Source organism: Strongylocentrotus purpuratus, unplaced genomic scaffold, assembly GCF_000002235.5.
Source record: "Strongylocentrotus purpuratus isolate Spur 01 unplaced genomic scaffold, Spur_5.0 spur5_scaffold_20, whole genome shotgun sequence".
NCBI lineage: Eukaryota > Metazoa > Echinodermata > Echinoidea > Camarodonta > Strongylocentrotidae > Strongylocentrotus > Strongylocentrotus purpuratus.
In genome coordinates, this window is record NW_022145606.1 from 19,031,114 (window position 1) to 19,043,791 (window position 12,678).

Consider the following 12,678-nt stretch of genomic DNA (forward strand, 5'->3'; position numbering starts at 1 on the left):
AGTAGGGGGAGAGAGAGGAATAGAAAGTAGGGGAGAGAGAGGGATAGTGATATAATGTAGGGGGAAAGAGAGGGATAGAAAGTAGGGGAGAGAGAGGGATAGTGATAGAGAGTAGGGGGAGAGAGAGGAATAGAAAGTAGGGGAGAGAGAGGGATAGTGATATAATGTAGGGGGAAAGAGAGGGATAGAAAGTAGGGGAGAGAGAGGAATAGAAAGTAGGGGAGAGAGAGGGATAGTGATATAATGTAGGGGGAGAGAGAGGAATAGAAAGTAGGGGAGAGAGAGGGATAGTGATAGAATGTAGGGGGAGAGAGAGGGATAGAAAGTAGGGGAGAGAGAGGGATAGTGATAGAATGTAGGGGGAGAGAGAGGGATAGAAAGTAGGGGAGAGAGAGGGATAGTGATATAATGTAGGGGGAGAGAGAGGGATAGAAAGTAGGGGAGAGAGAGGGATAGTGATATAATGTAGGGGGAGAGAGAGGGATAGAAAGTAGGCCAACATGTAGGATAATGTGACTCAAAAGCTAATATTCTACAAAGTTCTTATGTCAGGCCCATTTGTCATGATATGACATTTAGGGACCATTGGACAATGACAATAGACAATAGAGAAGAAGGGGAAAAACACACAAATCTTCCATAATTGTCTTTAATGTGGTCCACACACTAATAATTTCACAAATATCGTAATTCTCCTCTAAAACATTACTTAATCAATCCTTTCAAACAGGTGCTGTCTGGGTTAACATATAACATGGGGGCATCGATCTGTACGGTACAGCACATTCAGTTTTAAAGGGGGATCAAGTTGCACGGCATGGTTATTGCCACTCCCCTCCCATCCATAACTTATAATTGCATTAAACTTATAATAAATTATATTACACTCCAGTCACTACATAATAATGGAAATAGTTACAAACAATTACAATCATCACATATGATAAAAAAAAGAGTATAAAAAGCGATAATCACTATCAACTGAGTACATGAAATATAGCATATCGGCAACATAGTACCTAGAAAAAAATCAACGGTTGTTTCCCTGACACAATAGGGACTTTTAGATTTGCACGTCGACATAGTGGACTGCTACGTGTGACGTCCTTTTCAGGTATTGCGATGTCCTTTTAAGGCACTGCCAGTGCCTTAAAAAGACGCACACGTAAAGTCCATCTCAAAGTCCCTATTGCTTGCTCTAGCTCCTGACCTCCTACACATACTAAGGTATGGAACTACACAAAATATGTAATATCCTAAGACGGTGGAAACTGGAAATAAAGAGCTCTGCAAGATACTTGATGTAACAAGGTAATTCTACTGGTATCTGCTCTTCATATCATCTTCTTTTATTTACCCTGATATAACAAGAATATCTAATAAAGCAAAGTTATTTCTCTGGCCCTGATGTCCTTGTTATAACGTCTTTCCACTGTATATACTTCTATATATACATACCATGTATATAAACCTGGGTGGTGAGAGACAACATCAAATAAAATGTCTTGTCAAAAGACAAAAGTTTCAATTTCGACTAAATATATATCCTATATTATGAAAGATCAAATTCATAAATACCATTATATCTTAATTGCAAACATATACATAATTCTGTATAAAAATATTCTTTTTTACTTCAAGCCTTGAGAAATTAGAGACAGCCATGTAAGTACTTCAGTCCAATACCTGATTTAAAGTCCAACTTACTCTACATATATACAATGAAATCTGATTTACTGACCACCTGTGTAGAAAGACCACCTGTCTACAACGACCACATTTGTTGTTTCCCTTGAAAATGGTTTCTCATTGAAACATGTACTAAAGGAACCTGTACATAAAGACCTTCTGTCTATACCACTTTTCTTGTCACCCTTGGATGGTCTTTATAGACAGGTTTCTCTGTACAATGACTACAGTGTATTCTAGATTGCATGTGTTAAGAGCCAGTAGCCATTTGGTCTATTTCGTCTACTACCCAAGTGGTATATATTTCCATATGGTCTACTTCAGGCCCGTCTACTATCCACATGATCTAATAATCATTTTGTCTATTTATCAATTGGTCTTATGAACATTTAGGCTAATATTCACTTGGTCCAATGTCCATTTGGCCTATATCCATTTGGTCTATTGCTCATTTGGTCTAGTTCCCAGTTTGCCCAATGCCCATTCTGTCTACTATCCATGAGGTCTAATAATCATCAAATCAGACAATGCGGGTAGTAGACGGCTGCATGTAGACCATATGGGAATAGACTAATTGGGTAGCATACAAACTGGTTGTAGACCAAACAGCCATTTACCACTACTCTGGGTACCAGTTGAATGATTTGATAGCACTGTTCTTGCTCCATACAGATGAAAAATCATCCTCATCCATTAAAAATCCATATCGATAAAACCTCACATATTTTTAAAAAAATAAAATAATTCTCTATATTGTGCAAAACACGTAAATGATGCACCTCTGTGTAAAATAACGCCCTTTTGAATCCGACAAACGTGCGAGTCCTTATCCCTTAAAAACTTCTAATACATGTACATGTAAACAGTTCTAAACAGTCTACAATAAATGTAAGTGACACTAGTAAAACACTTAATACAAAATAATGCACCTATTTTAGCATTTTCCTTGAGAATAACATCTACTCCATAGATGGGTGTTATATCGGGGCAATCCAATCTTTGTAATAAATTCATTGGGGTGGAAGCGGAAAAAAATGAGAAACAGAATGGCGAAAGTTCAAAATAAATCAGACCAATAATAAGGAAAAATATGAATGTTTGAAATATGAGATCACTATCAAAATACATGGGAAATCTCACATTGGTTTATTTGGTCAGAGAATTGTGAGGTAGTTTGTCCTTTACAAAATTATCACAAATTTCTCCTAAGTGCCTTCTCATCAAAGTTCAAAATATATTACAGATATTGTATTATTACAGGTCCTCTAAAAGAAATGATCCTCCTATAGTGATTAAAACCTTCAAAAGTTCATAACTTTTTTATTTTTTGTCAGATATAATTCAAAATTTTACCAATCTGCTTGCCTGATTTTCTGCTTCCTCTTAGAGTAGTTGTTTGTTTAGGTTGGATCTCACTTCAACACATGCAGATGAATGCCCTCCTGGCTTTTAAAGAAAAAAAATATTCTGGGATAAGAGAACATTAACCGGTAATATCATCACAGGCTCAAAGATATAGGCAATGTATTTCGTCAAATGGTGCTTTATGTGTGTGTGCATATCTACCAGGCAAACAAGTTAAACTCAAACTTACTTTGGTCATTCGTTACGAGAGTCCACGAGAGAGGAATGAAGTGATTTACAAAATATTTATCATTTTATAAATTAACCTTTTAAAACAAACTGAAACATGTGCCTGCTCCTCACTTGTTTCTGTGTATAAAGCTAAAGTGAGAAAAGATGCTGAAGAAAGTCTTCAAGTTTCTCAAGAACTTGTTCCTTGAAATTTCTTAAGACTTGAAATATGGTACATGTATCATAATAATATTCAGTTCTTGTATAGCGCATATTACATTATATAACGTCCTCATGCGCTTCCAAAGAGCTTCAGAAATTATTACTTAGCTTTAGCTCTGGCAGCCGTAATCAGTGCACAGTGTATTTCAAGGAATAATCCTACCAGGTACCCATTTACCTCACCTGGGTCGAGTGTGGCAAATGTAGATTAATGTCTTGCAAATGGACATGAGTGCAGCGCCGGGAATTGAACCATGGACCTTGTGATCCACAGTCCGGTGATATATCCACTTGACCACGACACCTTTACCATATATAACAGGCGTAATTAATATTGACTTTATAATGCTAGATTCGTACTGATCATAATATACATATTTCTTAGTGGAGTAATGTGTGATTTAAAATATCTAGTCTGTTTGTCACATATATACGTGACACCGTCACATCAAAAGCTAATTAAACCCACTTAGTAGCGCAATACTATAAGTTCAAATTAAAGTCTGTCAGTTTCAAACTTCAATTTTGTTTTCCTACATTGTACTGTTGGTATAGACAGACCAATATTGGTGATTTAATCTGTTTGTTCCTTTGCGTCTAGTTCTTTGCTGAGATCACAAAGCTGTTTCCTTCTTTGCACATCTTCACTTAGATCACAAGACACATTCTCTCCCCCCCCCCCTCCCTCTCTCTGTCTCTCTCTGTCTCTCTCTCACTCCCTCCCTCACAGTCTGTCTTGCAGATCTCCATGAAGATCACAAAGCTGCTCCTTTCTCCGTAGATGTTCAATGACATCACAATGCTACTTTGGTTTCACCCTCCTCTTTCTTTCTATGTAACTCTTCATTGAGATCACAAAGCTGCTGCAAGAATCCTTTGTTGGGTCCAATCTCTCTCTTCTCCCTGACCGTCGTAGCTGCTTGCTGAGCGGTCATGTTCCGGCTGACCATGAGGTAGGCTATGGCTATCGTAGCTGATCGGCTGTATCCTTGGACACAATGGACTAACACCTTACCTGTTAAGAGATGAGACATGGAGAGATACATCACTAATATGTAATAACGGTACACCGTTTCTGAACTAACACTTTACCTGTCTAAGAGATAAGATATAAAGAGATACTTAACATTCACATATAATACATGTAATACACTGTTTCTGAGCACAGCGAAAAAAGGCATGGAAAGAGAGAAAGAGAGAGAGAAAGAGAAAGATAAAGAGAGAGAGAGAAGGGAAAGAGGGGGAGGGAGGGAGAGAGAGAGAGAGAGAGAAGGGATAGAGCGGGAGGGAGGGAGAGAGAGAGAGAGAGAGAGAGAAGGAAAAGAGGGGGGAGGGAGAGAGAGAGAGAGAGAGAGAAAGAGAAGGGGGAACATGGAGAGAGAGGGGGAAGAGATCGAAAGAGAGAGAGAGAGGGGGAAGAGATCGAAAGAGAGAGAGAAGGGGAAAGAGAGAAAGAGAGAGAGAGGGGGAAGAGATCGAAAGAGAGAGAGAGGGGGAAGAGATCGAAAGAGAGAGAGAGGGGGAAGAGATCGAAAGAGAATGAGAGGGGGAAGAGATTGAAAGAGAGAGAGAAGGGGAAAGAGAGAAAGAGAGAGAGAGGGGGAAGAGATCGAAAGAGAGAGAGAGGGGGAAGAGATCGAAAGAGAGAGAGAGAGGGGGAAGAGATCGAAAGAGAAAGAGAGGGGGAAGAGATCGAAAGAGAGAGAGAAGGGGAAAGAGAGAAAGAGAAAGAGAAGGGGGAGACGAGAGAGAGAAGGGGACGATAGACAGTAATAGACCTGTTTATTAGCATATAGCATATTCAAATTTATGGATCTTTCGTTCCTGGAGACCTAGATATTCCACAAACCTGTTATTAATGAATGAACTACAATACTCAGAATCCAGTCTACTTATGTTACTTGATGCTATGTCAAGCAAACCTGATGCCTCAGTCACCCCTTTGCGTATTTGGCTTGTGTATTGCTGCATATTTATGGCAAGCTGTTTTAAAATTTATTCCTATTTCTTGATATCAAGAATTTAATTATTGAAATCAAATTCTTGATATCAAGAATCACCATTGCTTCACAACAGAAAATAATTTCTTGATACGCATCAAGAAATACGAATAAATGTTAAAACAAGCCAAATACGCGAAGGCAGGCCTTAAATTTCAATATTTTTAGGACAAGGCCACTTTTCTGGAGGGCACATTTCTATATTACAGCACACTAATAGGAAGTATTGGAAAGGGCACAACAAATCTCCAAGGCCAGTGAGAGGGGCATTGAGGCCAATCAAAAGGGTATCCATGGCCATGGCCTTGGTGGCCTGCAAAGGTGTGACTGAGGCATTATAGGCAAGCTTTTAGGCTGTCTAAAAAAACCTTTGTTTAATTCTGAATATGTTAGTAAATTGGTCTATTGTTCTGCGGTAATTTCATACACTAACCAAATTCTGAATTTTAAGTCTGGAACCAAGTCTATACCTAACCTAATAATCATGAAATGAACATATAAAGTACAACCTAACTGCAACCCTACCCAGATAAAAAAGAATGCCTGCAATAATTGCTGCCTTGGCAAGTATGGGATCAGCTTGCATTGCTCAGTACTCAAATTCTTTTTTAAAGCTTATCTGTACTATAGTTTATAGGAGGGATTAGACCACACCGCAAGGTCACTGGACAGGTGGCTATCTCATCAACTCAGCTCTCAATTAACATTTTAAGAGAAAGAGGATCATGGGGGACCAATGGTCACCGATTAGACAAGTAGCTACAAGTAGGACAGTGTAGCTTTATTAGCTTGCAAAAACTACAACACCGAACTTTAAACACCTTCATCTTTGCTCACCGTTTTCATGTTGTAACGCCTCATCCATAAACTTGAAAGCTGTATCAAAATGTTGTTTGATGTTCGACTGTGGGAAGTCTGATACGCCCAGACCTAGGAACTTGATCTTCAATTCCTGCACGGAAGGAAGAAATACAGAAAGTCTTGAGAATCAAAGCATCTTTGAAATACACAGTACCACACTCTTTTGAAGCAACACTAAAAGTGTACATTAATAAAAAGTAATTCATTGTAATTATAAACAAATTGCCTTTAAAGAAATATAATATTCAACACACTTTTAAATAAAATTCAGAGGAGGATTTTGTACTTCTTCAAAGAATATTTTTGTCATTGTTGAAACCAGTAAAACCAGAGAATTTAATAAAACTGCTTCTACTATTTCCAGTCTTGATTAGCTCCATGACAACCCTTTAACACAGGCATCATTAAACTGAAAGCAGTAAAATAATATTGAAGCCTTTGGTTTATCTATCCCATGAAAAATGCAATGTGGCACAAAAAGATTATCTGTGTGGCATATAAATAATTAATTAGTGTTCGTTCCTTTGTTCATTCATTTAATTTTTTAATAAATTAAAGAACACAGCAAAAGTAAATTTAACATAAAACTACAGTGTATACTTAGGCAGAGAATGTTCAGTTTATACAATAACTTTAAATGAAATAGGAGAACAAGGAGAAGCCTGTGGTGGCCTTGTTCCCCTGAAAAAGTTTAAGAGATATATATTATGACCCATCATCATAATAAACATTATAACAACTTTATAGATGTTGATTTATTGCATGGTGTTGACAATTTGGTATACTTACATCATAGAACTTCTGATCGGTATCCACATGAAAGAACTTCCTACCATGAGCGCAGTTAAGAACATGAGTGATCCCTAACGTTTTCAGCCTTTGCTTGTCTTTCGCTGACGATCTGATCAAAACAATTAACAAAATAATTGATTAGTTCTAAATTAAAATGAGTTAACTCTACATATACATTGTAACTTGCAAACTTTCTATGTCAAATTTGTTCTCAGCCAATCAAATTCCACTATTTCAGTTATGACAGTTATTGATAACGAAGGTATGAAACAGGGCCTTGGTTTCATAAAATGTAATGCTAGGAGTCCACTGGGCCAGCGCCAGTTGGTGTCAGTTTGCGCCAAAGATTATGTAATTGGCGCGTAGTGGCTCACTGTGGCGCCGAATTAATGTCCGCTCGGCATGTGTTGCCAAGTGGAATAAACTAGGTGCCACCCCCCCGGCTTGCTCCAAAATGTTGCGGTGGCATTTGGCGCGAAGCCCAGTGGACTCCTAGCATGAGATACAGTTTTGAGTGTAGACATTTTGTAGTTGAGTGGTTTAAGCACTTGACTTGAAAAGTAAAGGTTCAATCCCCAGTATTGTCCTTTGTAAATTCATTAATCTACATTTGCCACTCTATACCGAGGAGAGAAATGGGGACGAAAGCTTTGGGGTATGTAGAGGTGTCATGGTTGAGTAGATACATGTACATCACAGGACTGTCTGTGGGTCAAAGGTCAATGATTTGATAATTAGTATATGAAACAGGGCCCTGGATTCACGTTTTCGATTATTCCCTTTATAAATCCTTCTTAAAGGTAAAGACCAGTATTGGAAACGCCCCAATTTCAAAAAATGAAATGGAAGCTCTCATTACCAATCATGTGAAAGAATATGTTTTGACTAATACATGATAAAAAATTTGCCGGGAAACCGCCTAAAAATTCATATATTTGGTAAATTTGTTTCTCTCATAGACTGTGAGAGATATAGAATAGTCCCATATACATCTTTCTGTGTATAGTGCTTGTAACTTTACGAAGAATGGGCCATATTTCTTATCATTTTGATGATTCCAGAACCTTGCAGATGCTAGATGATCAACCTTTTCTGATCGATTCCACAACGTTTCTTTCACAATACAATCGCATGACCATAACTGGTCTTTACCTTTAACTGTTAGCCCATCAAATGGAATACAGTTTCTCAGAGTACCGGTAGTGTTTTGTAAATTGAGTGGTTTAAGCACTTGACTTGAAATGTAAAGAGCCCCCCCCCCCCCCCCCCCCCTTGCAGCACTAATGTCCTTTGGCAAGAGATTAATCTACATTTGCCACACTCAACCCAGGTGATGTAAAATGGGTACCTAGCAGTAATTAATTCCTTGAAATGCTAGAGCCCCGTAATGGCAACCATGCTAAAGCAAGGGTAATAATCGGGAGTGCCAGGAGTGTCAAGTCTGACAGATATGAGCGCTATACAAGAACCCAGTATTATAACCGTAAAGTGCTTAGAGACGGTATTTAAACGCTAAATAAATCCAGATTATTCAAGCCGATAGTAAACCTACATATATATATATACTAGCTGTGTGCACAAATTAGTTTGTTTAAAGGCATCATTTAACAATATTAAATCTGAGATGCATGGCCCTATATGTTATCAGTGTCTGTGATATGGTGTAATATTGAATCCCTAAATAAATCGCGCTTCAAAATGATCATGAAGTTTCGATTTCCAATTATAAATATCTTGATAATCAGATAGGCAATTGTCTTGTAAAAGTCATGGGATTCCTGACTGGCCTAAAGGTTTATAATTATGATTGCAGAATGAGCTAAATCCAGGATTTTGTTTCAGAATCTGAGGCAATGTTACCCAGTCGCTTTAAGTGATTGGTAACTATCCTTTATTCAGAATTCTACAATTAATTTGTAGGATGAGAAATATAACTTACTCTCCCCCGACGTACACGTTGGGATAAACTTCATCGATTTGTCTCTGTGGTAACGCGATGACGATGGAACCTTTCTTCATGACATTCTCAAGCTCATCAAAGCTGCACAATAACTCCTCCTCTGTTGCCATGGTGATAAGACTCAGGAGGATTTTCTAATTGATAAAAATAAAGATTAATTTGTTACTTTAATTACTTCAATCCAGAGATGCTTGAAGGATAAGGCCTGTTCATCGATCATTTGGCCAAAGTGCATCTGCTTCACACTCTCACATTCAATTGCATGTTTGCATATATATGGCAAAGAGGAAATTAAAGGGAACCAAAACCTTCATACGAAGTTGACTTTATTGTAAAGTATAACAGATTTGAATAAGATCAGTAAAAAATTTGAACCAAATCAAGCAAGGAATACAAACTTTTTGAAATAACTTGTCACCGGAGGGCGATATTTAATTGCATCATTAGTGGACAACTCTCCATGCCTTTTGTACTTCAAATTTCATGTTTGTCCTTCTTTCTTGTGATTTAGATAATCTACTCCCCTGAAAGCAAAATATAAAATGCAGATTGATATTCTACCCGGTGTACTTCACATTTTAACAAGTCGGATCATGAACACGACTGAATACAAAGAAAACAAAATAATTGTGAAATTTCATGGTCAGAAAGCATGGAGTTGTCCACAAATGATGTCATCAAATTAAATATCGCCCTTCGTAAACAAAAAACGCTGCGGATTTTTTTGTCACAGTTTACCAGTTGGTCATTTCTGTAACCCATGGCCAGATGACATGTCTTCACCTTTGAAAATGAGAACTCAAACTTTATCTGAGAAGTCTGTTTACATGAATTTTGTTCAGGGGATAATTTGTCGCTGAGCTGACTCAGCTGAGCTGAGACTAGTAGACTTCTACTACCTTTGTCACAACGAGAAGGGACACATTATTGTCATTAGACCGCCAACGTCGACAGATGAAACAAATACATGTATATTACATGACCTGATTACGTCTTCTATACGACCAAGAATAGCCTAAGGGCTTGGTGGTAATGTTTTAATGAATATGATGATATTGATAGCCAAGAATCGCTGGGCCCGGTTTGGAGTCAGCTCAGCTCAATCTGAAGTCAGTTTGACGGTGTGTCCAATTGTAAGTCTGGCTTCTGCACCGATCCAAAAAAGAGCGTCAATACCAAATGTTAAAAACTCACTCCTCCAATGTTCAGACTCCAAGCAGACAGATTCTTGACTAGATCTAGACCTCGAGGGCTTGAATGATAATCCGATTGAAACTAATCAATCAAACGGCATGAAATTAAGGAGATTGCCCCTGGCTGGCTTGAGGCTTGACAAGAAATTATAATAGTGATTTTTTTTTACATGTGGATTAACGACGGCACATACTTACCTCTACTTACAAACGAATTATGCCATTCTCATTCAGTCAATATTTATCTGCATTCACGTCTACACGTACGCGTAGTGTACTACCTGTGTGAGCTAAGCTGTGCTGCACGTAATGTATACAAGTCAAAGCTCGAGCTCGGAGTCAGTACCGTACTGTATTGTACTTTTGTAGACCTAGAGTCTAAGTTACACTATGGAAATCAAGGTTCTCGTTGTCGTTGGATAAATTCTTGGCTTCCCTGTACAATGAATATCGGATGATGAGAAAGTGCGAAGGACTAAGTTCATTGACGTAGTCTGAATTTATTGCATCGCATTGATTTCAGAACGACAATAATCTTCGAAAAGTGTCCCGATTTACGACATCTTGGTTATTTTCGGTGGAGTCTGGAGGTGTGTCTACGGTACGCGTGCAGAGCATGCTATTAATAAACATTACCGTATAGCGTAATGCATAATGCAGAAAGCAACTTCCGGATATGGGCGGAGTCAATTTCGTACGTGGGCGGGGTAAAATGTAAACACACGTGTACTTATAGAAAACACGAGATACCTAGGTGTGGTTTCTTTCAATTCAATTCAATTCACTCTAATTTGTATTGTCTTATGGACATAATTGTTGTCGCTCATAATTTACTTTACATAAAACAACATTATACATATACTTAAAATTGCACTTAAATTGTTTTTACTTAGTCTATGCTGTTTTTTGTTCTAGATCTATTAAAATGTTGTGAAAGAAAGAAATAAAATGAACCTTAAACCTTTCAAACCTTATGTGATAGCAAATAATGTATGAATCATGGCATTATGCCTATATACAGGGGCGGCGCGCGGCAGGGTATTTTGTTAGGGCCGGGATCGAGCGGCCGTGGGAGGGGGGGGGGGGGGGGGGTACGGGTGGGGGGGGGTGCAATTAGATACCCGAGTATAGAGTCAGGATTTCATTTCAGGGGGCGGTAGTGTCCACCCTAAGATCGGGTGCAGGGAGGGGATTTCCCTTCGGGCGCGAAGCGCGGAAGCTTTGACGTTTCAGCAAATTTTGAGAGAAACTAAGATGTACGTACGTCTCATAGTACTTCCGACTCTAATTCGATGCCCGGGCTTCTGTATGACGAAGAAACTGAATTATTGCGAGAAATAATTGATAGCCATGATGAAAACATAAAGTGTGTGTGTGTGTGGGGGGGGGGGGGGTGAGTGCAAAGGTGATAGATATATAGAGCTTCCTAGCTACTCCCTCACGAAGCGCGGAAGCTTTCAAGTTTCATTACATTTTGAGAGAAATAAGACGTCTCATGGTATACTTCCGACTCTAATTTAATGCCGGATTTGTTTTGATAATCTAGAAACTTGAATAATTGCGTGAAATAATATGTTAGCCATAATTGTGCAGGTAAAGCAGGGTAGGATGTGGGTGCGTGTAGGGAGGCGAGTTCCCCCTCCCGCGCGAAGCACAGAAACTCTGACGTTCATTCAATATTTTGAGAGGAGGAAGACGTACATCGCAGTAATTTGGTATTTAATTCCATGCCGGCTTCTGTATGTTGACGGTACTCGATTGCAAAAAAAAGTGTCAGTCATGGTGATTAATGAGCATAACGTACCAGGGAGGAATTATTATGTGGAGCTTAATTCCTAAAGCTTTGGCGATTCATCAAATTTTGAGAGAAAGAAGACGTCTCGTAGTACAGCTTCATCGGCTTATGTGGCTACATGCATTGTTTGATCAAGGATCTTGATTTCGAGAAATATAGCCATTAGGTAAATAATAAGCACGCACGCGGCGTAGGGTGGATGTATGAAGGTGAGTTTTCCTCTCCCGTGCTTTAAAGTTTCGTCAATTTTTAAGATAAAGAAAACGACTTTAGTAATGTCATCGACTCTATTAAGTTCACATTTGTAAAATGAAGGGACTTGTCAGCGAGAAATATGAGCACGCAAAGAGGGGGTTGGGGTCATGATGCGGGAGGAATATTTGCGTCTCCCGCGGAAGTAAATTTGACGTTTCATCAAATTTTGAGAGAAAGAAGACGTCTCGTTGGGGTATCATATAGTTGCATGACCCAGCCCTCTCTTTCCACATTCTTTTCTTTCTTCTTTTTCTTTATCACTTAAAAAATCATAGGACCCCCTGCCCCCTCTAGAGCCGCCTCTGATTATATAAACCATGACAAATTAATACGATA

At 38.6% G+C, this 12,678-nt stretch overlaps 1 protein-coding gene across 3 annotated transcripts; it reads right to left on the bottom strand.

Annotated features, from left to right (window-relative positions):
- Positions 1-635: 635 nt before the first annotated feature.
- LOC587147 (dual specificity protein phosphatase 3) lies at positions 636-10,994 on the bottom strand. Of its 3 annotated transcripts, none has more exons than XM_030992992.1 (5): positions 10,501-10,994; positions 9,079-9,233; positions 7,137-7,248; positions 6,324-6,438; positions 636-4,501 (listed from the first exon to the last, which is right to left on the bottom strand). In XM_030992992.1, the coding sequence occupies exons 2-5, from the start codon at positions 9,207-9,209 to the stop codon at positions 4,281-4,283; spliced, it is 579 nt and encodes a 192-aa protein (XP_030848852.1). In that variant the 5' UTR covers positions 9,210-9,233; positions 10,501-10,994; the 3' UTR covers positions 636-4,280. The 3 variants fall into 3 exon arrangements, with proteins under 3 accessions (XP_030848852.1, XP_791989.1, XP_011660425.1); XM_786896.4 differs by having other exon boundaries at positions 10,491-10,991; XM_011662123.2 differs by lacking the exon at positions 10,501-10,994 and adding an exon at positions 10,083-10,451.
- Positions 10,995-12,678: the final 1,684 nt, after the last annotated feature.

Coding starts and splice junctions, on each gene's coding strand:
- LOC587147 (XM_030992992.1), bottom strand. CDS start 9,209: ATGGCAACAGAGGAGGAGTTATTGTGCAGCTTTGATGAGCTTGAGAAT. Junction 7,249..9,078: donor AACGTGTACGTCGGGGGAGA/GTAAGTTATATT, acceptor TGTTTTGATCAG/ATCGTCAGCGAAAGACAAGC. Junction 4,502..6,323: donor GGCGTTACAACATGAAAACG/GTGAGCAAAGAT, acceptor ATCTCTTAACAG/GTAAGGTGTTAGTCCATTGT.